This window comes from Hevea brasiliensis, unplaced genomic scaffold (assembly GCF_030052815.1).
Source record: "Hevea brasiliensis isolate MT/VB/25A 57/8 unplaced genomic scaffold, ASM3005281v1 Scaf1, whole genome shotgun sequence".
Classification (NCBI taxonomy): Eukaryota; Viridiplantae; Streptophyta; class Magnoliopsida; order Malpighiales; family Euphorbiaceae; genus Hevea; species Hevea brasiliensis.
The window spans coordinates 8,931,463-8,958,158 of NW_026614585.1; the positions used below are offsets into that span (position 1 = coordinate 8,931,463).

General features: G+C 28.6%; 3 protein-coding genes and 1 non-coding gene across 5 annotated transcripts; all 4 read right to left on the minus strand.

Moving 5' to 3' along the window:
- Nucleotides 1–5,152: 5,152 nt before the first annotated feature.
- On the minus strand, nt 5,153–7,389 carry LOC110644113 (fructose-bisphosphate aldolase 1, chloroplastic). Its single transcript, XM_058141279.1, has 6 exons — nt 7,070–7,389; nt 6,488–6,757; nt 6,220–6,329; nt 6,039–6,129; nt 5,682–5,951; nt 5,153–5,582 (listed from the first exon to the last, which is right to left on the minus strand). Exons 1-6 carry the CDS (start codon nt 7,238–7,240, stop codon nt 5,304–5,306), a joined length of 1,191 nt encoding a protein of 396 aa, XP_057997262.1. The 5' UTR covers nt 7,241–7,389; the 3' UTR covers nt 5,153–5,303.
- Nucleotides 7,390–8,257: 868 nt separating this feature from the next.
- On the minus strand, nt 8,258–10,309 carry LOC110644117 (uncharacterized). Of its 2 annotated transcripts, XM_058141281.1 has the most exons (3): nt 10,206–10,309; nt 9,651–9,752; nt 8,258–9,258 (listed from the first exon to the last, which is right to left on the minus strand). In XM_058141281.1, the coding sequence occupies exon 3, from the start codon at nt 9,187–9,189 to the stop codon at nt 8,443–8,445; it is 747 nt and encodes a 248-aa protein (XP_057997264.1). In that variant the 5' UTR covers nt 9,190–9,258; nt 9,651–9,752; nt 10,206–10,309; the 3' UTR covers nt 8,258–8,442. The 2 variants fall into 2 exon arrangements, with proteins under 2 accessions (XP_057997264.1, XP_057997263.1); XM_058141280.1 differs by lacking the exon at nt 9,651–9,752.
- An 80-nt stretch (nt 10,310–10,389) lies between these two features.
- TRNAE-CUC (transfer RNA glutamic acid (anticodon CUC)) lies at nt 10,390–10,462 on the minus strand. Its single transcript has one exon. It is a non-coding gene; the product is annotated as a tRNA-Glu (tRNA).
- Nucleotides 10,463–16,897: 6,435 nt separating this feature from the next.
- On the minus strand, nt 16,898–20,316 carry LOC110644120 (endoglucanase 24). Its single transcript, XM_021796748.2, has 4 exons — nt 19,653–20,316; nt 18,329–18,628; nt 18,006–18,167; nt 16,898–17,661 (listed from the first exon to the last, which is right to left on the minus strand). Exons 1-4 carry the CDS (start codon nt 20,064–20,066, stop codon nt 17,053–17,055), a joined length of 1,485 nt encoding a protein of 494 aa, XP_021652440.2. The 5' UTR covers nt 20,067–20,316; the 3' UTR covers nt 16,898–17,052.
- Nucleotides 20,317–26,696: the final 6,380 nt, after the last annotated feature.

A 26,696-nucleotide genomic window follows, 5' to 3' on the forward strand; every position in this document is an offset into this window, starting at 1 on the left:
CACGAGTTTCTTGTGTATATACACATATTTGGTTTGGGTTAAACTTTTATTATATTAACTTAAAACTCAAATCGAAAATTTAGTTTATATTTATTTTGAAATCATAAATAATATTTAAATATATAAAATCACCATTTTTTTCATTCAAAATGATTAAATTTTTTGGTTCAGCAGTTTGTTTTTACGCCCTGCTTCCACTCTATCTAATAAAAGGTAAGAGTCGAGGAACAATTTGTATCCTTGTTTAAGAGTTTGTTGAGGTTGGAGAAGAACAATCCCTTCAATTTTTATTTTGTTTTTCATAAAAATTGAAAGAATAAAAAAAAAAAAATATCTATATATATATATATATATATATATATATATAATTGCTTAGTTTAAAAAAAAAATTATTTTCCTATCATATGGATTAAACACTATTCCTTTCTTTTTTATCCAACAAGAACTCTCAAACATGGTGTGGATCGAGACACCAATTGTCACGACCCAACCTATGGGTCGGACCGACACTAGGACCTGGGGCCACCAACGCGCCGAAAAAGCCTCGGCTCTCGTGGGTGCCTAAATATTCCTCAACCAAACTCTAAAGGCCCCATTTGGGCCCAATTCAAAATTCATTCAACCGTTGTATAAAATAAAATTTTTTTTTTTTAATTTGACTTTTTTTTCCTATAATATATAATATAAATATATATAAATTGGGAGCCCTCTCACCTCCTCATATATAAAAAAATATAAATAAATAAATCATCAATATATATGTCATATATATTATTATTTTAATTTACAATATGATTATTTATATTATTTATTATATTAATTAATAAATAATAAATATAACAAAACAAAAATTCTAAACAACACACAAAAACGACAACAAATTAGAAAAAAAAAAAAGAGAAAAAAAAAAATAAATATCAATAAAAAAAAATATATAATAAATAGCTGAAAAAATAAAGAGTAAAATATCAATTTTAATCATAATCAATATAAATATAAAACTAATAAATACTCTAAAAAAGAAAAAAAAAACAAATATAACATTTATTTTATATCACATAAAATATAAATTTAGCTAAAACACACACACAGCTAAAACAGCACATAATACATACATAAAATCCAACCCTCTACATCCAAATCCCCGATCACAAATGAAGAACTCAAGCAAATAATATTACAGACAAAATTTAACTATAAATAAATATATGTATAAATATAAATAACATATATTTAAATATTATAATATATATTAATATAATAATAATGCATATAATTATAATAATATTTAATATTATCATTAAAATTAATATTTTACTCATTTTTAATTAAGTGGTGAAGGAGGTCAGGAGGAATTGGAAGGGATTTTTTTTATACAATTATTACAATTTTTTTTTTTAATTAACTTAAAAAAAAAAAAAAAAAAGAGAAAAAAGTCCTAGGAAAAAGTCTAAAAAACTCCCTGCCTGTCCACCTAACAAACCAACCCTACTTAAAAAACAAAACCAATACAAACACTTCTATACCCCACACCACACAACACATACACATAATCACACTCACATCCCCCAAATCCCATCCAATCAATAATAATCAATTATCATCATTTAAATTAAAATTTTAAAAATTAAAAAAAAAAAAAAAAAAAAAAAAAAAAAAAAAAATAAAAAAAAAAAATAAATAAATAAATATTAATACAAATAATAAGTTAATCATAATTTTTATTTTATCATAATTTTTTTTTTGGATTTTAATTTTAGAGTTTTTAAAGAAAAAAGTAAAAAAAAAAAAAAAGAAAAGTAAGATTTCGAGACATATTTCGAATATCTCTCAACACAATGTGATATAAAAATCTTCGAAAAAATCAAAAAAAAAAAAAAAGTTTTGGTTTTTTGTTTTATCTTTATCCAATTTGAAAATCGAATTTCGCAACTTGAATCGAATTACTGAAAGAAACAAACACTTCTTAAATCAACAAGGTTAGTAGAAAAGTAAATTTTTTTTTTTTTTTTTTTTTTTAAAAAAAAAAAAAATAAAATAAAAAAAAAAAAAACCAAAAAAAAACAAAAAAAAAATTTTGAAATTTATTTTGCCGCTTCTCTCGGAGTGGAGCGCCTGGAGCTTTCGGGTTCGTGGCTTTCTCGGTTCAATAAAAGAAAAAAAATAAAAAAAAAAAAAAAAAAAAAAAAAAAAAAAAAAAAAAAAACAATGGATTTTTGAATGTTGTCCATGGGGAAGTTCTCTGTAAGTGGTCTTTGATATAAGATCGTCCATTACGATGTGTCCATGGGGTCAATTTGGAATTCGGGCGGGTTCGTCGAAGCAGCGCCGCGCGCGGCGCGCGGCGCGTGCGCGCCGGGGCTTCCGGGCGGCCGGGAGGCCGAGGCGGTGCGGGGGGGTGCGGGGGTGGGGGGGGAGGGAGGGAGGAGGAGAGAGAGAGGAAAGAGGAGAGAGAGAGAGAGAGGGAGAGAAAGAGAGAGAGGAGAGAGAGGAGGGAGGAGAGAGGAAGAGATAAAGGGCGATCCGATCCGATTTTTCGATTAAATTTTGATTCATTTTAAATTTTAAATTTTTATTTTTAAAGAAAAAAAAAAAAAAAAAAAATTAAAAAAAAAAAAAAAAAAAAAAAAAAAAAAAAAATTTTAAAAAAAAAAAAAATTTTTAATTTTAAATTATTTTTTTTTTTTTTTTTAAAAATTTAAAATTTTTTTTAAAATTTTTTAATTTTTTTTAATTTCAAAAATTTAATTAAATAAAAAAAAAATAAAAATAAATAATAAAAAAAATAAATAAAATAAATAAAACACTCTTGGAGAGTTATCATATGGATCATTCCTTGTTTACCAAATACTCCAACATAGGGTGCCACAAAGGATACAGACAGTAGAAACTATGGCTCTTCTATCCGCTCACTTCCCTGTTCGGCCAGCATGACAAGTTGCGCTTGATCGGGTTATCACACGGCACACCTTCCTCACGCTGCTGGAGCATGAAGCACTTGCGAGAGAGTAGAGGCCCAGTATCAGTTAGAGGCTTTAATACCATATTATTGACTAGATTTAAATAGGGATGGCTACGGGTAGGGTACCCGCGAAAATCACTCGACTCGAATCCGAATTTGATTAATATTCTCAAAACCTGAATTCATCCCAAACCCGACTAAAATTTATTCTCAACTATCCGAACCCGTTCTAAACTTAATTATTATTACCAAAAAAATATCCGAACCCATTTAATTTTATATATTTAATTAATAATCTATATAAAAAAATTTTTTTATTAATAATTTATATTTTAAAAATTTAATAATTTCAAAAAATATTTCAATTTTATTTTATATAAAATAAAATTATAAAAATTTATAAATATTATTAAAAAAATATATATTTTTTTTATATTTAATTAAATATTTATATAAATTGGTTCGGATAATGGATACTCAATATATAAAATCCGAATCCGACACGAACCTGTCACGGGTATTAAATTCTAAACCCGAATCCGTCTTAAACCCGATTATATACTATCTAAACCCGTCCTATTAGGGTTCGATTGGATTGGATACCCATAAAAATCTGACCCGTTATCATCCTTAGACTTAAATGATCATAAAAAATTAAGGAAGAACAGTGCCTAAAACTTTATAAAGGCACATTACTTTATCCCAAATCGATATTGCCAGTAATTTCATAATCTATATTACATAGAAAGGGGGCGTTGGCAATTTCTTCCAAATGTTTGAAACACAATTTTAAGGATTTGAACTTGAATTATCTCAAGCTGGGGTGGTTTTGTGTAACGTAACATTAGTGTTTGAAGTATCTGCAATGAAGCAACCGCTGGTCCCTTTCGTTGATGAGATCAAAAAGTCTCATTCCTTACGTTCCCTTTTGGATTTTTTGCCTGTTCCATAATGTGTCCTTGGACTTCGTAAAAGTTGGAGATTGAGGCCTTTCCAAAAGATGAGGATGTTCATTGCCCATCTATTATCTTTATATAAAATTTGTTTTTTAAATAAATTATATATATATATATATATATATATATATATATATATATAATAAAATTAGTTAATCTTATCATTACCACTGTATGTCACAGTTTCTTTATACTTAACATAAAAATTTTAATAAAATTAATATACATCTATATTTATAAATTATAATTATAAAAAAATTTTAAATTTAAAATTAACAAATATAAAAAATTAAAAATATAATTAAATAATTAATACTTTATCTGTTTCCAGTAAAGTGGATTGAAGCAAAAAAATATATTATTTCTCTTCTTTTTTTTTTTCATTTGAATAGCAATTAAAGAAGAGAAAAAGATAGGAAAATGATAGAAATTGCTTTTTGATTTTCCTTCAAACCTCTTAATTTAAAGTAAAAATAAGGGAAATAGGAAATAAAAGATTATAGATTTTGAAATTATGAATACACCCTTACATCATATAAATAGTAAAGGAATACATGACGAGGGTATAACAGTAAAAACAAACTTTATAAACTTATTTATTTTTCTTTTATATCCACTTCCTCACATAAACTAACCAAATAATATAACAGAAAATAGATTTCTTTTCCTTTCTTTTTTTCTATTTAATTTCTTTTCATCTTCATTGCATAATTAAGAAATTAAATAAAGGCTAAGTGATTGTCCATAATTTCAATACATTTTTTTTCAATCAATATATTTTCATTAATTGATAATTACTAATATATTTATATTAAATAAAATTATTAGTCTTACTGACCTATTTCTGGCCAGTTGCTGCTGCTTCAGCTATATGGTGATCAAAGAAGTCACAGATAACTTCTTGACTTACAATTCAGTTCCAAGTTACTTAGCGATCAAAACTGGTCTTTTTTTTGTACTTTTTTTTAAATTTATTTATCAGGGTATCTTGCGAGAATTCTAATTCTTTCGGGGGTTTGTGGCCGTCTCTTCCAACACTATCTTCTCCAAGGAGGAAGCCTGAGTTATACTCTTGGAAACACAGTGAACCTTATCACTTAATTTTAGTGTCATGTTTCACTAAATTAGTAAATTGAGTCTGGCTAAAAATTTCTCAAGCGCTTAAGCTTGAAAACTGTCAAACTGATATTGAAGCATTTCAGTATATGGTGCATCATATTAAGAACACGCTAACTAATCTCATCAGCAAGAGGATTATTAAGTGGCTAAAAGTACATGTAAAAAAGAAAAAAAATAGTATTCAGGCTATAAAGCATTTAACACACAATCATGAGAAATTTAATCTTGGATTTGATTTCTCTTCTCCTCCACCTTCATTCTATAGCTTAGTACACGTAGCCCTTGACAAACATTCCTTTCTTGGCTTCTTCTGATTCTCCCTCACCTGTGTACTTGCCAAGCTGAGCAAGAGAGTTGGCCTTGGCGCGGACAAGAAGTACCTCCTGAGCAGCCTTCACATTCTCAGGTCTGCCAGCCCAGGTCTTGAGGCAAGTGTTCTGGAGAGCCCTTGCATATGAGAAGGACACATGCCATGGGTTTGGACCTTGGTTCATGGCGTTCAGGTTCAGGGTTGCTTCAACCTCAGATTGCCCACCAGACAAAAACTACACCCACAAAGTGATTCACATTTAATTAATACATCTGTACATGTTTCAGGGATACTACGTAAATTTTAAGTAAGGAAAAAAGAGAAGGGAACTTGCCATGATTCCTGGAATTGCTGGGGGGATTCTCCTCTTGAGGAGCTTCAGGGTGTAGTCTGAAACCTGCTGAGGGGTGGCCTTGTCCTTGCATTCAGCTCCAGGAGTGACCATGCTAGGCTTGAGAAGAATGCCCTCAAACAGGGCATTGTTCTCTGCCAAGTAGTAGAAAACCTCAGCCCACACCTTGAGTGCTACTTCAAAAGTCCTGTCAATGCCATGCTCACCATCAAGCAAGATTTCTGGCTCAACAATTGGGACCAATCCATTGTCCTAAAGGATCCAACCGGAAGAATTTCCTCAATCAGATATATATTCATGATTAGAGTTGATCAGCAATACAGAATTGCAGATGGATACCTGAGAAATAGCAGCATAGCGAGCAAGACCCCATGCAGCTTCCTTCACTGCCAGAGCAGATGGGCCGTTGGGAATGCTCACAACAGTACGCCTAATCAATTGTGTTATAAATTATTTATGAGAAACTAATTCAAAGATTTGATTTAGTACATATAAAGTGAAAGGGCTAGATTTCTCGGACCATTTAGCGAAACGAGCACCCTGCTGGTAGTAAGCAGCTGTGCGGGAGGCAAGACCATCAAGACCTTGGCACCATGATTCATTGTTGGATCCAGGTAGAGGCACCAAACCCTGTTGTTCTCATTGTTCAAGCTAAATGTCAATGTGAATCTTCTTTAATATAAAATTTAGCTACCTAATTACACTGCTTCAATGCAAAAATTTGTTCTTAATCCACAGATAAACACAATTTCTGATATATTAATATGTGCATATGCACTAATGTTTACCTTGTCGACTTTGATACCAGGGACAATGTTTTGCTCGATAAGAACATCCACCATCTTCTTGCCATCAGTGGTGGATTGGTAGAGAGTCTCCTCAAATAGGATGGCACCAGAAATGTATTGGCCAAGGCCAGGAGCTGTCACAAGAAGGGTACGGTATGCCTGGCGGTTAGCCTCAGTGTTTTCTAGCCCAATTGATGCAAGACGTTTCCCACATGTAGCATTGGACTCATCCATGGCCAAAATTCCACGTCCAGGTGATGCAACAGTTTTCTGCATATCCAAGTAACAATAACACTTATCCATTGAACCTATAGCTAGTAACAAAACCCATCAAGGAAATTTATAGCAGGCAAAATTGCTAGCAAGCTAGCAACTTTTTTCTTAGTATACCGTGTGTGTGTGTGTATATAACTATATATAAAATTTTAATTAATTAATATCTTTTTTTTTTCCACACCACTGACTCAAATTCTTGGTTTTGCCACTGTGTGTGTGTATATATATATATATCTCAAGTTGCCTTGATGAGTATCCTTGAAGTTTGGTTACAGTGATTGAAATTAAGGTGCAAAAGTAACATACCGCAGTCTTGACAAGCTCATCAGCATAGGAGCCAGCAAGAATGGTGAGGGCTGAGGAGGAGGCGGGGTGGCACCGGATGATGGAGGCAGAAGGTTGGCGGAGGGACTGACCCTTCACGAACTCAGACCTGTCAAGGACTGGTGATGACTTGAGAAGTGATGCAGAGGCCATGTTTTTTCCTTTCTTTTTTCGCTTTTGCTTGAGAGGCTAACCGCTAATGAGTATATAAGCCTTAGCCTTACAAATAGTCTATAATCTTATCTCCTCTCTAAGTTAGTGCCTCTCTACCACATATACGCATGCATCTGTAGACTCTAGTCGCTGTATTTATATTTGGCTTGTGTGTTATCATAAGATGTCACATTTGAGGCTGTCGTGAGTGGACCAATAAGCGTTCTCCACGTTGATGATAGCATGGCAGAGTTGGCATTTCTGTATGAGTGGTTGATATGGATGGTTTTATTCCCACCTCGTAAATTTTTTGAAATTTATTGTCTTAACATTCAGATTTTTTATTGCAGAGAAGACAAATGCATCAAACTCACTAATGTACCGTGAGTTCAAAATAAGTGTTGTTTGGGAGATTCCCCTGGAAAGCAAGTGTGAGGCTCTAATCTCCCTTGTTTGTTTTCTAGCTTCATTTGATATGGCCATGGTTTGCTCTACAGATTTTGATGTTCTTTGCATCCATTTCAACGGCAGACAGCTTGCCAGATCAGCTGCCATACTCCATGTAATTAGATCAAGATTTCAATGCCACATAAGCCTTAGTGGGTCCACGTATCATTGGGTTAGGCCCATTTTGCTGAATCCTAACACCACTGGTACTACAATGACATGTGGTTAAAGATCCCTGCACAAATTATAACCTTCTTGATTCAATGCTTTGAACAGTAGCTATGGTGAAACCACATGTCATTCTTCAGACACAGCTAATGCCCTCACTTATAGGGTGGCTCTTCCTCAATTTTCTATGCAGAAGTTACATGGCTAAGCCTAACAAAATTTTCAATTTACCCAAATATACTTTCATTCAAATCAGGACTTCTAATTTGGTTTATAAAGTTACCAATGTCTTAATTGTGTTATGTGAATTTGAGACTTGTGCTTTACGCACTAGCATGAACTAGTTAAAATGAAACTATAGAAAACTAATCAGATTGATGTGGTTGCTCCTAAGCTTCAAGAGACCATCAAATGGTGACTTTTATAGATCTGAAAACGCATATATCATATCATTAATCCCTAAAACACATTGATCCATTTTCAAATATCACATAAAACACTAAATGCAGCATCCAAAAACCCTGTTAGCTGTTAGTATCAAGAAATTCAACTACACAGATGTTGAGATTATACTATGAACATGTTTTCTATTTAAAACGCTCAGTCAAAGACAGGTCTGCAATGCCAGCAATTAAATCATCAACTGATTCTTCTTTACAATCCTTCCATGCCCCCGAATCATCAGTCCTTGATGGAATCAATTGATCACTACTTTCTGAAAGGGCCTTGTTCAACTGTTTAACAAACTCATCTTCCTCTACAGGAATGCCCAAATCCCAGATCCTAAAGATATCCTCAATTGATGGCTCTATCTCATCTGTTGAACAACCAATACTGAGCCTTGAATCAATGGATTCACTCATTCTCTTGTTTTCCTCCCTGTAATTTGGCAGAAAAGCATTACTCAAACTTACTGAGAGATCTCCCTGAAAATGTTGTGATAATGAATTGCCACACTCCTCCTTGATTGGAAATTCATCATTGCTTGTTTCCGTTTCTTTATTAATTTTGATAGAACCAACATCAGTTCCTCCAGATGACTTAACAAGTCCTGGTTCGGCAGAATGAAGCATCTCAATGTCAGTTCCTCCAGGAAAGCTGTCAGTTCCAGGTGCAGAAGAGTCATGAGAATCAGGTTGCAAACCTAGGATTTCTATCAAGGCATCTTTCATGGAACTCCAATCACCATCTGAAATTTCTGGATCTTTAATCAGACAAGAATCAACCCATGCTATTTCTTCAGGTGAAAGGGCATCTCCGTTCTGATTAGTCCTCAAGGAATCAATAAGAAGAGTAGATATAGAGCCCTCAACTATATCATCATTGGAAGCCATGGCTAAATATTTGTAGAAAACAATGTCTGTATAAAGAAAACAGACCAACTTATGTACAATTGATCAAACCTGCAGACGTGAAGACAATGTTTGAGTCAAAAGTCTAAGAGATGCAAAAATTGAGTATTGCTGAATGCACGTTATGAGCATGTTCTAACTAATGAAGTCTACTAGTTCATACGGACCAGCCACAATTATTTGATCAAAATATATACTTCCATAACAGTTCATAACAATGTTAAATTTTAGATTCATGAGATGTCATGCAGAAAGTGTTGAAACCCATTTCTTTTTCTTTTTCAATGCCTATATTTTTATGCATATATTTTTGAAATAAAACCATTTTTTGACCTAGGACATAAAATGTTTCTATTTGCAGGAGACAAAGAAAAATAGAAAATAAAGCGAAAGGAAACTTTAGTTCTTCAAACAATGAAATAAAACGATGAGCAGGATCAAACCATGACAATCATTCCAAATGCCAAACTCTCAGCATCTATCCAATAACTCAAGAAATGACAGCAGAGTAGCAACAACATAGAAAACCCATGTTCCACAAACACCTTACAATTTATAAAACACCACATATTAATTACCAGATAAATTGATACGTATGATGCTATGGAGGCACACTGAAACTATCATAAGATTCTCAGAAAAAAAACCCTAATTTAGATTCTCAATACCTAAATCTATTCAAGTTAGGAAATGAATAGGCTTCCATTGAAACAAATTATTTACAATAAAAGAATTCAATTAAATTCTATTTCTTTTATAATTAAGTTAAAAAGAATTGAATTTTTTCATACATAAGAATAGACCAAAAAGAAATCAATTGAATAAATTGTTATAAAATTCTAATTCTCTGTATTAAATTTCCAGTTTCTTTTATTAAACTTTCCACTAATGAACTTAGTACAGGTTCGTAAATATTCCACAAGAAAGAGATGGATGAAAACTAGAGAAATTTGCCAAATCCACAATCGCTACAGAAGAAGATGAAGAGAGAAACACACCTGAGTTGGAGACGCAAAAACCTAATTTGCCAACAGTCCAAGGCTCTCTTCCTTGAAGCGGTCTTTGAATTGGGGAACGATAGGTTGCTGCAGAAGAAAACAGCTTAGACGACGTAGCTTTGCTTAATTTTCGTTTTAAAAAAATAAACAAATATTTTCCTTTTTTTTAAGGAAAAAAATAATATTCCGTTGCCGGGAATCGAACCCGGGTCTTTCGGGTGAGAGCCGAATATCCTAACCAACTAGACTACAACGGAAGGTGTTTCTTTACTTAAATGTAATTTCTAATATATAATTTTAAAAAAAATAAAGGAGTTAATAGTTAAAAATTTAAAAACTTAAAAAGTAGCTTCCAACCATCAAAATCAACCTTATTAGTAAGGTTTTTGGTTTAACTTATCTACTTATAAGTTATAATTTTAAGTTAATTTATTTGTTTAAAAAATTTTATAATTTTAAGTTAATTTATTTATTTTAAAAATTTTTAGTATTTATAAATTATGTTTATAAGTTAAAAACTAATAAGTTAGGGGAGAAATTTTTTATTTTAGTATTTATATGCTAAGTGTTTATATATGAATTAGTTTTATCAAATATTTTACTCTATCACCATTATTTAATTTTAAATTCCATCAAGTATTTACTTTTCTTTATTAATTTAAATAAATTATTTACACTAATTCTAATGAATTTAAAAATTATTTATATTAATTTTCAATAAAATATTTACTATAAAATATTTGTTTATGTAATTTAAAATTAATTATATTGTAAAATTATTAAAATATATTATGATAATATTATAGTAAAAAATTAATTTTGCATCATTTGTCATTTGAAAAAATAATTTAGTATCCTTTTGCTGGTCAATAATATAATTTAGTAAAAAAATGCGTCAATTGCTTGTCAATAATATAAATATATTTCCTAAATATATAATTGTGTTAAAATTTTAAATATTTATAAAATATTTTTTATTGGCTAAATCAAACATAAATCAAATCAAACTTTACAGCAAATTATCAAGTACACTTAATGTAAATGCACTTCACTTATATAAATTCATGTACTATTTATATTTATATGTTAATGAATTCTGAACATATATTAATATAAATATTTAATTTAATTTAATAATAATTAAATTCATTTTTAAATGAGCTCCGATTTATATTAGATGTTCTAAAAAAACTTATTTTATGTTATGGTAAATTTATTTTTGGGTCTCTAAATTATGATATAACTAACACTTGCGTCCTTTATTATTTATAAATAGTTGATTTAATCCCTAATGTTTGATTTGTTAACACTTTAATATTTTCGTTAATTTGTTAAGTATAATTCAGAATCAAACAAATGAGAAGATAATTTTTAAAATACTCTTATGTCTTTCTCCTTTTTTCACCTCCTTCCTCTCCATCTCAACTTCTCTCTCTTCAAAACCTCACAAAATTATAATTTTCAATTTGATCAAGTCCATACTTACATCCTTCTATTATTTAGGATTTAATCAATTCAACACTTAATTAAAATAGTAATTTATTAAATATCTAAACTTATAAAATTCATAATAATTGAACACAAATTAATCATATCATCGATGATTTTTCATAAAAGTAAAAAATTGTCAAATTTACCATATAAATTATAAAAAAAAAAAAACAAATTTACCTTATAATTTTTTAGAAATGGTCCCACTTAGAGAAAAATTTAGAGTAAAGTTAACAATAAGTGAGACCATTTCTGATTTCTGTTGATAATTTATGATATGACTAATTTGTGTTCAATTGTTATGATTTTTATAAGTTTAGGTGTTAAATAGATTACTATCTTAGTTGATGTGTTCAATATATTAATCCCAAACAGTACAAGGGCATGAGTATGTATTTGGTAGGGGTGGTCACGGTCCGGTTTCGAATTGGAATCGAACCGAAACCAATTTGGTCAAAACTTGATCGAAATCGGTCAAAACCGGAATCGACTTCGAACCGGACTAAAACCGTCATTCTACAGTTTGGTTCAGGTTCATAATTTTTTAGAAACCGTGAACTAGCGGTTTCGAACTGGATTGAACTGACGATTCTGAACCGGATCAAACCGGCGATTTAAATACAAAAAAATTCAATAAATACCTCACTTCACTCCTAATTCATATATATATATATATATATATATATATATATATATATATGTATAATTCTCTACACAATTATTCTCTATACTCTCTTTAATTCTTAATACTCTTTCAATTTCTCTCAAAATTTCTAAATAATTATTTTCTACACTTCTTTTAATTCTCGGTACTTTCACAATTCTCCTATTTTATTATTTTATATGCTTACTGAAATTTTTAATACTATCTCAATTATTCTATTATTATTTTACATATTCAATAAAATTTTCAATACCATCTATTTTGATTTTTTTATTTTTTTAATTATCAATTATCATATAATTTTTTAAAAAAGGGCAAGTAATACTCAATTCAACTAAGTTTTTATCCCAAAAATTTATTAGGATCGGCTATATAGATTCTTTTTTTTCTACTATAAACGATTTTGGATTAAATCCTCCAAAATGTGTAATGCTTCTAAGTCATGTTATACTATTTTTCTCCAAGTCAGTTTAGATCTACCTATTATTTTCTTTCTATCCTCTAACCCAATGTGCTCTACTTGTCTAACTGGAGCTTTCCTATTTCTACGCTTCACATGACCAAACCATCTAAATCTCCTTTTTCTCAACTTATAACTGAAAATTTTGATTCCTCAATATCCTAAAGGGATACATAGGCAAAATTAAGTTCATGCACATTTTTCTAATTTAAAAAAAAAATAATTTCATCTTTAATTTTTTAATAAGTTCAAGTATTTGCTTATTAAATTTGTCTTAAAAATAAGTTATTTTTATTCTTTTTTTTTCTTATTTTATTTTGATTGAAAGATTTCTAAGAAAAATTAAAATATTTTTACAAATATAACTTAAATTATAAATCAATAAAATTTTCCTTTAACATTTTCCTTTAAGTCGCTCTTAAATCACTCATAAACCGCTTTCAAGCCGTCTTGAACTACCATTTTTCAAATCGTCATTTAAACCGTTTTAAATCGAGGCTCGATTCGAAACCGGCGGTTCAAGAATCGTATTCCAAGCCGTCTCATGATGATTTGATTCAGGTTCATAATTTTATTGAACCTGAACCGGCCATTTAGAAACCGTAACCGGCGATTCCTGAACTGTAGCCACCCCTAATATTTAGTCTTTTCAACTTTAATTCAATTAGTTTTTATAACAATATGCACGACATGTTACTTATACTTGTTATATATATTTGTTATTTAAATTTTTTTATATATACTTTTCAATTAGCTTTGTGTATATGATGTAATATTATTATAATATATTAATTTTTAATGGCAAATTAAATTTATTATTTTATTATTATAATATTAACTTAATGTATTTTTTTATAATATAATTCACATATCATGTTGTTTTTATAAATAATATTGCTAATACATATCAAAATAATCACTTTTAAGAATATCCGTCCTTAAACTCATAATTAAAAAAAAAAAGTTAATATAGTAAATTTAGAACATGTAAAAAAAAACTATAAATTAAATAGGCTTAAAATTTCTATGTTAACCAATTAGTATTGGAATAAAATTTCAAAAAATTAATGATAATTAATAGAAATTTATTTATACTTCAAAGTAACAGCTCAAATTGCTTTGTTTAAATAAAATTACATATAAATTGCATTACAATTAAAAATAATATATATAGTTAATTTAAATTAAAAATTTTATAAATATTAATTTAAACTATGTTTTTGTAATTTTATTAAATAGATTAACTTAATAATCCAAAAGTTAAAATTAAAATAAATAAATATAAAAGTAAATTAAAATTTTAACGGTTGATTTTATTTTTAACCTTTTTAATTCAATAATATATGTTGACATTAATTTTTATATTTTCATAATTACATAAATAATTAAAGATAATTTTTTATTTATATATTCAACTAACTCTCTCTCAAATTCAAAGTTAAATAGTTTACAATAAAAATTAAAGTTAAGAGACGTTACTATTGTCAATTATCTAAGTTGTGAGACTATAAATAAAATTAACCCATTATACTTTGATTAATATAACGATAATTACATATAAAAATACATTTAATTATATTTATTTACTTTAGTATGTTTTTTTCATTGTCACCTCCACCATTTTGCCACCGCTAATACTATCACCACTATCTAACGATCACTGTTATTGCTATTATCACTACTCAGTTACTGCTACTATTAACATCACTATCACCTAGGCATCAATAATAATAGTTATTATCATTCTTTTATTATTATTATTATTATTATTATCATCATCATAACTAAATTTAATATTTAAATAAAATTATTATATTACTCACATTTTTATTTTGTAATTAGACATGAGAATGAAAGTTAAGTGTTCAAACTCTCTTCAAGTTCAATAAAAAAAAAATGTAAAATTAAATAAAAATTCAACGAAAATTGAAAAGAAAAAGAGAAAGAAATAGTGTGGAGGATTGGGGGGATTGATGGAACCAACAAGAAAGTGATTGACAATAATGGAGATGGCAAGAACTAGTGTCGAAAACGGATATAACCGAAGGCCATGAAACCAGTTAATGGGTAACTGTTTGGTACGGCTGAATTAAATCATGTTAGGTAATGCGTGAAATCAGTGTCCCTTCAACGACTTGGATACAAGCTCAATCCTCCTCAATAGGTGTTCAAATTTCTGCCCCTTTTAGTTAATTTATCTTTTCCTACTCTTTTTTTATTTAATTTTAATTAAAATTTAAATCTAAAACGATAAATTATACTTCATTAGTTTCATCTCTTAACATATCATTTATTCAAATTTTTAATTACTCAAATTAACCAATAATAAAAATGAGAACATGAATTGAAATGCATTTCTCTTCTCATTCACTGTAACATCACAACCCTTCATCTAATAGGGCTTAAATTTAACTTTTTGATTTCTTAATTCTAACTATTAAATGGAATGTTGTATTGAAAAATTGTTGTTATATATATATATATATATATATTGAAAATGTAGTTCATTGCATTAAACAAGATTTGTTGGACAAATACAACTACATCTAATTACAAACAAGGCAAAGGCCACAAATCAATCCAAACAGCAATCCACACCCATAATTCATTAAAAACCCAACAAAATCACCCAAACCTTGTTGCCCACATGAATGAGAATCTGCCTTAGCCATCATGTAGCATCGTCAAACGTCCTATAGCTGAAGCTAGTGCAGCATCTCAAGGAGAAAATATCAAAGGCAACACAAACAAACTACATTTACTGACACTCAAGAACAAACCCCCTTGTCATCAAAGGACCATTGACCTAAGAGAAGAGGACTCTAACCCTCAAGTCCTCGTCCTTTAAGCCTCCTCCCTAATTGATCACTTGCCCTTCCAATGAAATCGAAACCATTAGCATTAAGGAGAAACAGAACCATGAAAGGATAGTTCCTCCACCATCGAGCTACACAGTAGAACCACAAGAAGCTCTCACCAAACCACCCATTTTACAAATTAAAACTACAAAACTATACACAGCCTCACCCACTGATAAGGAGGGAACCCATTCTCTAGGGAGGAGGTATAACCATTCCTTGCCTCGAAGGGCAAGGGGACGACACCAAACAGCCGAGAAAAACAGGGGTCTGAACCCTAAGAAAAAACCTAACATTTGAGAAAAAAATAGTCTCTAAATAAGTTAGAGAGAGAGACTTGCCTTTCTTTTGTTGTTATACTTTGTAGTTTGTGTTTGATAAACATTAAATTAGCCATCTAGTAATTTAATTTTTATTTCATAGCATGAAGAATTAAGTGAGGTAAGGTGAATTGCTATGTTCTCTCTTAACTCAAGCGCTTTTCCAGGATTTAGATGAGTGTTGTTGGCCACCAGAGCACCCTCCTATACTCTTTTTGTAATCTTTTACTCTTTTCTCAGTGGTTTTTTATTTTATTTTTTTCCTCTTGATTTTTTTTTCTTTGTTTCCTTTTGTGTTTTCTCTTGAAATAATCCCAAAATCTTATGTTTTTTGAGATGTTTTCTTGTGCATTATTTTCAAATATGGTGATTTCCTACCTCATTTTGAAAGTTAATGTCCTATCTATCTATGGTAGAGCTATCTATGATAGAGGTTGTTTTGTTCCATTAATGTGCACTGCACGAACTTATTTGTAGAGGTTGATTTTCTTTTATTTGAGCTTAATAATGCGGCCTATTCCTGTAGTAGAATTTATGGCCTTTGTCTATTGTGTTCATTCATATGCAATCAATTACTGGATTTTTAGGTCAGATGTAGAAGATTAAAGAACTCTTCAATTAGATGATAATAAAAAAGGGCTCCGTTCTCCTGAAGTTGCATGTCTATATCAACTCTTTAGAACACATCACATGTCTTGCAATTGATTGAAAGCTGACAAATGTCTTCATTTAATTATTAGACTTAATCATGAAATGCCAAATAATGCAAGACCAGACAACTTGAAAGAAATTGAAATTTTTTTTTCATTTCCTTTGTCAAATTTGAAGCTATATTTGGATTTTACATCTCAAAATTAGCTCCTTGTAATCATAATCACTTTCCAAATGAGATTTTGTGATGCAATTCTTCAAATTCAGAATTTATATAACAGGCCTCTGCCATCTTTACCTTTGCCAAGATAAGAGACTTCCTTTTCTTTTCTTTTTTTTTTTTTTCCTATTTTGAAATGTCAATAAATATTGACTTGTATACAAAAATAATTGGTGTGGGGTTTCAACTAAAATTAGGATTTGCTGCGAAATAAGCAAGCACACCAACAAATGGTGCATTAATATATGTAGTGGGCTCAGACTTCTTATAATCGGCTCGATCATCTCCATACGAGTCATCTTCACTAGGTCCACCCACAATTGCACCCACAAGCACATTAGGATTAGGATTTGTTGAGTTGAAGTAAATTGAACCCTCTTTGCAAGCGATAAATTCAGGGTGATCCTTAATCGATGGTAATGATGAGCCACGATGATGAATACGTTGAGGATAATTGTTACTGTATCCAACCATGTAAGATAATCCCAATGGATTATCACCTAATATGTAATCAACTTGCCTCTTGGCCTGCCGACGAAGCGAATATGGACCCGCATTTACATTGCCACAATTGACTGATTGGGATGTTCTTTCTAGGTAATTTGCATAAACAAGTAGCAGAAATGAGATTGTTGTTGCATGTTGCAAGTTGCTTCCTCCTGGCTTGTAAATGAGGCCACCAGGAGTGTATTCTATGTGAGAGGAGGCTGATTCTGGCATAAGCGTGCACATGAAGCTATCTGCTGATGCCTTGTATGATTCAAGTGAGTACATGTTCCCTTCTAGGACTTCCTATAAAAAAACAAATCAAATCTAACATTAAAAAATATATAATATATATAATTACATCACTGGCTTTAATGTAATGGTAAAATGAGCCCGCGGAATAGCTTCTTTGCAAATTAAGGGTAAGGTTGTATATATTAGTTCTTTTGAAAATGAAATTTTTACTTAAATTCGATTCATTATAAATTTAAGACACACACATGAGATTCATATATTTAATATATGAATCAATCATATATTTTGTATTTCGAGTCACCAGTCTAGGCACGAAAAATCCCTAGGGAAAACCCACGTTCCTGGCACTGAAGTGACTTTTATTTTCATCAAGAGTGTATGAGATTAAGACTAACCTTGGAGACAAGAACATTTAGGCCAGCGTGCTTATTGTCCCAGCCAAACTCATTAATATTGTCGTCAGCTCCAAGGGTTCTGCCATTGCTCTCTATGTAACTAAGATAAGTGTCATCATAAGATGCCCTCCTAAGCCAAGCTGCTCCCCATAGCAATTCATCCTTTGAAAAAAATCAACAAAAAGAAATAGAATTAGATCAAAGCTAAATACTTGGAAATCATAGCTTTATAATCCATAAGGTTCATTGGCAACTAATAATAAGAGGATCACTGATATAAATCAGGCAACCAAAATTAGGATGTTAATAAGATTTGGGCTCACTTGATATCCATCAAAATCACAATAAAATGGGCAGACACCATCTCTAATGTTCGAGTTGTCACTGTAAGCTCCTCTATAATTGTCAGCAAATTGAAAGGCTTTAATGGCATTTCTCAACAATGTGTCAGCATATCCTGGGTCCGATGACCGAAGCGCCATAGATGAAGCTGCCAAAGCGGCTGCAGTCTCACCGGCGACATCCGATGCCGGATTTGGTGCATCTACTGAATAGACAGTCCTAGGAGTATCCATATCCTCCGGCCTCTCCCAACAACTATGGTCTACATTTGGATCCCCCACCTATACCAAGAAGTTAAACATCAAACAAACAAATTCAAATAATTATGATAAAAGAAACTCAACCTCGACAATATTAATCTCGATGATAAATGCACCCCTCAAATAAGGTTCCTTGGTAATGTCGAAGACGTTTTCAACGTAGAAAAAAAGTGAAGCCAGTCGCAGACTGAGCGCTTGGGATAAAATTTCCATCTGGGGCATCTCTTATATCGAGAATAGACAAATGGGGACACTCTTTGATGACCCATACACGTTCACGAACTTTGATGTAAAATAAAAAAAAAGAAGAAAAAGAAGGGGAGTGGTCCAGTGGTGTGATCCAATGAAGAAATATGGTCCTCTTCATTAGTTGGCTCCTTTATGATGGTTCCTTTATGAGACCGCTAGTAGCATCTAGCCCTTGTGCAGCCGCAGCCCCTCTTTAAATGTTATAAAAGAAGAGAGATTGATAAGTGTAGTCGCACTTCATACAAATATGCAATCTTATTTATATGCACCGAAAGTACCATATAATTTGTCATGTACCATATGGGGCTGGCTCACATTTCTCTTGATGGGTGGCAAAGCCACCGTCATCTAAAATCTGAATTTTTTTATTATTTATATTCAAATTCTCACTCCCTCAATTTTAGATAATAAAAAAATTATATCATTACAGTGTTGGAGGTAGTAATAAAGGAGTGGTTGGATTTTAGTCAATTAAACTGACATTAATGCACTGCTAATCCAAATAATGGAATTAGACCCATGAACTCATCGATATTTGACCAAAACTCTCCGACTAATAAATTGTCATGTCAGGGGCTGGGGGACGGCTTGGGTTACTTTCCAATGTATAAAGATAAAGGATGGCTTGTGAGGAGTCAAAATGGTCAATGCCTGACAACTTGTGGACTACAGAAGCCCACAAAACGAAGGATTCCTGAACTTGCTTCCGGATTAGTTCAACCACGACAAAACTAACCCCAGAAAATCAACTGCCCCAACCCATACTCAGTAAATTACAAAACTACCATTAATTTACCTGAACAAAAATCCGGTTAGGCTGAGAAACAGTCTTGAGCAGATAATCGGTAGCCCAACGAATAGCGACCATAGTATTTCTGAGCTCGCTTGGAGGCATTAAGTCTCCGAATTCGATGACGCTCCAAGCCAACATTGTGGTAGTGAATGCCATCGGAAACCCAAATTTCACATTATCACCAGCGTCGTAGTACCCGCCGGTGAGGTCTGTATTGTAGGTCCAGCCATCGCTGAGGCCTGAATTGGCTCGCCAGGTGATGCGTTGGTCTTGAGGCAAATAGCCAGACCTTTGGCCTTCGAAGAAAAGAATGGACTTAGATAATGCTTCTTGGTATTCATGGTAGACCGACTGGGAGAATGGGAATTTAGAAACCATAGAAACGAGAAGAAGAAAGAAGAAAGGAGAGGGCTTCATGGGTTGCGGTAGGGTGGTGGCAGTGGTGGTGGTGGTTAGTATCAGCGGTTAGGGAGTGATAAAGTGGTGTTTGTGGCGGGTATTTAAGGGTACTTGGTGGTTGTTTTTATGCGCTAAAATTGAGGGTGTCACGAGAGAGAGAGAGAGAGAAGTGCCGACAGTGGTGAGAAGAGTGTCAGTTGAGTTCACTCTTTCACATGCATTGGCAAATGTGGGTGTCCACTGTCCAGTGATCGGCTAAAACCGAGAGAAGGCATTCATTCATATGATGCATTGTCTCTCATAATTCATTATTCACATTTTAAGGTGCACTCACATTTTTATATATACTAAAAAAATTGCATAGGCTTAAATGTCTCTTTTGATTCTTCAAGTGTGGTTCAATAGTGATTTAAATCCAAGAAAAACAAATTTAGAGTCAAATATAACCTTTAATTCTTAATTTAATTCAAATAAAGTTAAAACTAATGATGTTAAAATAAAATCAATCATTTATAAATAAATAATTATTTATACTAAAATAATTAATTATTTTCAGACTTAAAATTAGTTAAATTAATTTTTTTAAATTAATTCTTACTTTTTCAATTAATCAAAGTTCTTTGTAATTTTCAATATATTTACCCTTAATTATCTAAGAAATTGGAGAAGTTGTGTTCAGTTTACTCAATTTTCATAATAATTTAATTCAAAAAATTAGTTATGCATTTAGGTGATTACTCAATTTTTAGTACACCAGCAAATCACAAACTATAAACTAGCCAAAATTGTTTTTTTTAAGAAACAATAATTTTTTTTGTATAAATATTAAGTTTAGTTTTAAATTATGTAATAATTTATTTAATGTCCATCATAATCTTAATTTGTAATATTATTTTTTACTATTTTTACAAAAGAATTTTAAAATAATTACTTAATAATTTATATTAAAATACAAGACAAAATTTAAAATCCACCCATAATAATTTTTATTGCTTAATATTATTTTAAAAACTGATATTTTAATAATAATGATAATTAAAAATTACCTTAATTAATAAATAAAAGCAAACAATTGAGTTAAAATTTTCCTACTTGGTCATATGCTTTCACTTGCATTGAAATATGTAATATCATAATTATAATAATAAAATTAATTAAACCACCTCTTGTTTTGCTATTTTATATGAAATTTTTTAATTTTGCATTAGGTGAAATTTCTCAATCTAAGTTTACAAAATAATCACATGAACATTAAAAATAAAAAATATTTTTATTAATAAAATATATATAATTTATAAAAATAAAACAATTACTTAGCACCCGATTAATTTCACTCATTGTCCCTTAATTTAATTGTTTGTATTAATAATGTTCCTCAATTTTAATTTATATCATAAAAATCTATAAATTTTAATTTAAGTATCGTTAAAATTATTGTAACACGTTATTACAGTTTTTCAACTTAACTTATAGATAAATGTCACTTATCGTTTTTCAACTTGATAAATATACCATACACATCCCTCAATTTTAATTTATCTCACAAAAATTTTAAACTTTAATTTAATATATAAATAATTTTAATACAAAATGTAAGATTGGATATATTATTTTACTAATTTAATAAGTAAAGACAAAGAATATATAAAATATCAATATATATATATATATATATATATATATATAATTAAATCTTTCACACTTAATTAAATTTAATATTTTCAAAATAAAGTAAAATAATTATATATTATTAATTTTATTTTCTTATATTAAAACAAATCAAAGGAATTAAGAAAAGTTAAATATAAATCTTTTAGATATTAACCTAAAATTGAATTAAAAATAATATATGTGAAAATAATAATTTATATATGATAAATTAAATTATTAATTAATTATAAATATTTATAAAAAATTATTAAACTATTTTTAAAAGTATAATTTTATTTTAAATAAATTAACATTTAACATTTTAAATTGACTATAAAATTGAGATATAATAAATTCATTTAAGTTGATAGATAATGAGTAAAACTTAATAATAAGTTAATATGAAAATTTGTTATAGCATATTATATGAATTTTAGTGGTATTTAAATTAAAATTGAAAAATTTTTATGATATAAATTAAAATTAAAAAATAATATTAATACAATATTACAAGTGAAACTATGCACTGCAACACACATACATGATGGAGATACGCTGCACGATTTAGAGTATGACTTTAAGTGCATAATTTCATATGGAGGAATCAGGTTAGCCAAGTATAGGAATTTTACTATTTTTCTATGATTTAGCTTTATCTCGTCTACTATTTAAGTAATTGTTGGACAGATTTGGGTTTCAAATGGTTCTTACGATGGTTTCGGAAATTCTTGCCTGCATGTATTTTGGACTATTTCACTCCTTTATTGGAACCATAAATTTCAATTAAAAAAAACCATATTAAAACTAAAAATATATTCACTCAAGGGTGTGACTATTCATATGGCAGAGGAGCCATGGTCCTCAATATTTTTTAATTAAAAATTTACCCATAAAATTTAATATATATATTTTTTAAATTACTATTTACCTCTTTAAAAATTTTTAAATTAAAGTATTAATTATAAATTTTAATGTATTTTTAAAAAAAATTATTATTTAGTACTTTAATATTTTAATATTAAATCAAGAGCCGAGAGTTCCATTTTTTTGCATTATATATATATATATATAGTATGGACTCAAAATAAAAGTAATTTTGGAAACTCACATGTAGTGTTGAGTACTATACGGTTTGAATTGAATAAATCAAATTGAATTATTTTAATTTAGTAATTTGGTTCGATTTTATATTTTAAAAATTTTAATTATTTTAATTTGATTCGGTTTAAAAAAAATCAATTAAATCGAATCGAATTACTTTATTAATTTTTAAATTGATTTATTTTTAAAGAAAATTTATTAATTATATGTAATTTTATGTATATAAATTGTTTAATTTTATTGATTAATAATTATTAGATTCAAATCAATATCAAATTAGATTAAATAATTTGAAAATTAAGTCTACATTAAAAAATTTATCCTAGCTCAAAAATCAATCGGTTCAAATCGAATCTAACTGAAATAGAGTAATTTGGTTCAGTTAGATTTTTTATTCATTTTGATATGATTTGATTTTTAAAATATAAGAATTTAATTATTTTAATTTTGATAATTCGATTTGATTTGAACTAAATACATAGGCATATTTAGTTGGGAGTACACGCAAGTTGTGAGCGCGTGGGAGTTAGGGTTCCATAGATAAAGAGAAAGGGGGCAGAAAAAAGAAAAGGTAATTCGAGAGATAGGGTTTAATTAGGTAGGAATATGAAAATGGGATGTATGGGGGCAGAGGACAAAGGGAGGTTTGTTTGTATTATGAGATTCTTATCTCCTTGACTGCTAGTGGAGAGGGGGCGGTGCTTTGCTTCATGCTTGCGTTTGCTCACATTTCCTTTATTTCAACCGTAAATTGGGTGAGCCCACGTGAACAAAGCAAAGATAATTGGCCAACCAAATTCTTGAAAACAAGTATTATTCCCTTTCTGTTAAGTTTAAATTTAAAAAATACTTATGCTCTATTTGTTTTATAGATAATATTTTTTAAAAAAAATATTTTTTATATTTAAAATATTTTAAAAAATAATAAATAAAAAAATTAAGTAATTTTTAATAAAAATAATTTTTTTAAAAAGAAAATCATTTTTATTTTTTAGATTTTAATGATTTTATTAAAATATAAAAATATTTATATAAATATTTAAAAAATATTTATTATTAATTTAACATTACAACTAAATAATAATAAATATTTTTATAGAAAAAATATATTTTTTATATATAAATTATTTTTGTTAAAACAAAAAGAGCTTTAATTTATAAATGTTATGCGAACAATAATTTATATATGAAAAATTATTTTTTAATAAAAATATTCTTAACAAATATTTTTTATAAAAATAATTTTATTCGAATAACTGTATTGTTAAATTAATAATATATATTTATAACATAATATTAAATTAATAATATATATTTATATTATGTATGTACAAGTATTTTTACAATTTAAAAAGATTATTAAGGTTCAAAAATGAAAAATGATTTTTTTTTAAGGAATAAGTCATTTTTCTTTAAAAATAACTTAATTTTTTATTTAATCGAAAAAATATTTTTTATTAATTTATTTTTCTAAGTACTTTAAATACTAAAAAATATAATATCTTTTGGGAAATAAACAAATATTAAAGCTCTATTTGTTTTATAAAATTTTTTTCTTCTTGCATTTTTTAGCATTAGAGATATTTAAAAAAAAGGCTCAATAAAAAATATTTTCTTAATTAAAAGAAAAAACCTACTATTTTTAAGTCATTTTATTGCTTATATTAATATTATTAAAATATGAAAACACATATATATATGCATAACATAAAATATATCATTAGTTTAATATCTTAAACAAATAACATAAAAGATTTTTAAAAAATATTTTTTTAAAAAGTAATTTTTATAAGAAATATTTTTTATATACAATTTTTTTAAAAATAAATAGAGTTTTAAATACAAATACATGTGCATGTTCAACTCTTTATATTATAATTCATTAAATAATCATTAAATATTTTTTATTTTAAATAAAATTTAAATTTAAACAAAAGAAAAATATTTGCTGAGGATGCATATATATTAAGAACAAAAACATTTATGCTTTGTCAGCAACACAGTCATTACTACTTTGATCAAAGATGGCCAAGTTTTTAGGAATTATCAAGAAGAATAAATGTACTGCAGAGAAGGTTTAAAGATGAAAAAGTTTGCAATTTAAATTTTAATATTTACCAATCATGAAAGTTTAAAGAGAGAATTATACAGTTCATCATCAAATATTTAAATCTCTACTGAATTAGAAAAAAATGGATAAATATAAATTAATTTGATGAATTCTCTTTAAAATTGTGACAAACAAACTATATATATACACACGCGTGCGCAAGCTATACTTCAAATTACGAGTGTATAGTAATAAAATATTTAAATATTAATTTATAATATAAAACTATATTATATTAATTTATAATATAAAATATTAATTTACAATTTACCTAAAAAAATTGTAATAAACCCTTGCAAGTGGGAAAAAAGGGGGGCCATGATTTAGCATTTGGAAGTTGTGCTTTTAGGACATATTTATTATTATTGTTGAAATTATTGTTGAAATTATTAATTTTTTAAATATATTAATTAAAAAATATTAAAAATTAATTAAAAATTAAATTTAATTAATTTTTATTATAAAAATATTAAAATAATTATTTTTAAATTATATTTTTTAATAATATTTAAAATGATATTTTTATTTTAAAAAATAATTTCAAAGAAACTCAAAGCTTTTAGTCTGTATGGATATTGGTTAATGGCTGGGCAGCAGCTCGCAGTCGCAGCTTGATAGTTAAGTGGAATCTTTATCAAACTTTGCCCAAGTTGTTTTGGGTAGGCGAGGTGACTTTGCGGTTCTTCCACGAAAGATATCCTTCAGCCCAACATGTAACCTTTAAGAAAGGAAATTATAATTTATGATTTTGCCTAAAATGATTTTTTTTTTTTTTTAATATTTGAGCCGTTAGTTCTTATTTTATAGTTAGTCGTATTCCCGCATGCTTCGCACATGTTACTATAAATATTATACAAATGAATTCTTTAATAGATTTTTTTAATGATAAAATAATTATACATTGGTGATTTATAATAGTTTAATATTAATTTTATTTATCTTATACTTTAATAATTGTATATTGTTAAAATTAAATATAAAGTGAAATTAGACATAAAAAATAAGCACTTACATTAAATAAAAAATATAAAATTTTTTATTAAATAAAAAATCTGTAAATTCAAATGATGATGTATTACAATAAATAAAAAAAAAGAAAAGGATTATATTTGTGAGATAGTAAAATATTTTCATAAATTATATTAATTTCTGATAATATTTTTTTTTGGGAAGCTGATGATAATCAACTTTTTTTTTTTTTTTTTCTAATGAAGATGGGTGCATATGCTCATAACATTTTAATCTTTTTAGAGATGACGGGTGGACTAATTTTCAAGAGTATTTGATTCATCTAAATCCTAATAAAATGAATTTAGGTAATTTTTATTTGAATTTAGAAAATATTACTTGTCGCAGGTTCGAATTTTGCATCCTAAATACTTCTACCCAAACCGCTTAGCTATTTGGGTAATGGGTTTAGGGTGCTTGTATACCAAATCCGTTGAACTACGAGGATTTAAGGCACTCACGAATACTTGATTTAACTACCACGAAAAAGGAAAATGCTATTCGTGCCTTTAGTGGGATTTGGACCTTAGAACTCCAAAAGTAAAAGGATTTAGTCTACCACTAACTTACATCTCACATTTGTTACTTATGCAACTTGCATATTTTTTGTGTAAAATTTATATTGTATATATATTTTTAAAATATCAAATTTTATATATTTTTACATATTAATGATGTTTTTGCATATAGTTTGAACATTGATAAATTAAGTAAATGAACAAAATTTTTTTAAAGATTTCTAAAAATTTTAAATTAGTATTTTATGTTTAATATTACTA

What these genes read in the sequence shown, in the direction of transcription:
- LOC110644113 (XM_058141279.1), bottom strand. Translation starts at nt 7,240, where the DNA reads ATGGCCTCTGCATCACTTCTCAAGTCATCACCAGTCCTTGACAGGTCT. An exon ending in GGTGCTCGTTTCGCTAAATG is followed by an intron (nt 6,130 to 6,219) that starts GTCCGAGAAATC and finishes ACAATTGATTAG; the next exon opens with GCGTACTGTTGTGAGCATTC. An exon ending in CAGCAATTCCAGGAATCATG is followed by an intron (nt 5,583 to 5,681) that starts GCAAGTTCCCTT and finishes TTGTGGGTGTAG; the next exon opens with TTTTTGTCTGGTGGGCAATC.
- LOC110644117 (XM_058141280.1), bottom strand. Translation starts at nt 9,189, where the DNA reads ATGGCTTCCAATGATGATATAGTTGAGGGCTCTATATCTACTCTTCTT.
- LOC110644120 (XM_021796748.2), bottom strand. Translation starts at nt 20,066, where the DNA reads ATGAAGCCCTCTCCTTTCTTCTTTCTTCTTCTCGTTTCTATGGTTTCT. An exon ending in GTGATTTTGATGGATATCAA is followed by an intron (nt 18,168 to 18,328) that starts GTGAGCCCAAAT and finishes TTTTTTTCAAAG; the next exon opens with GATGAATTGCTATGGGGAGC. An exon ending in TAAATGTTCTTGTCTCCAAG is followed by an intron (nt 17,662 to 18,005) that starts GTTAGTCTTAAT and finishes GTTTTTTTATAG; the next exon opens with GAAGTCCTAGAAGGGAACAT.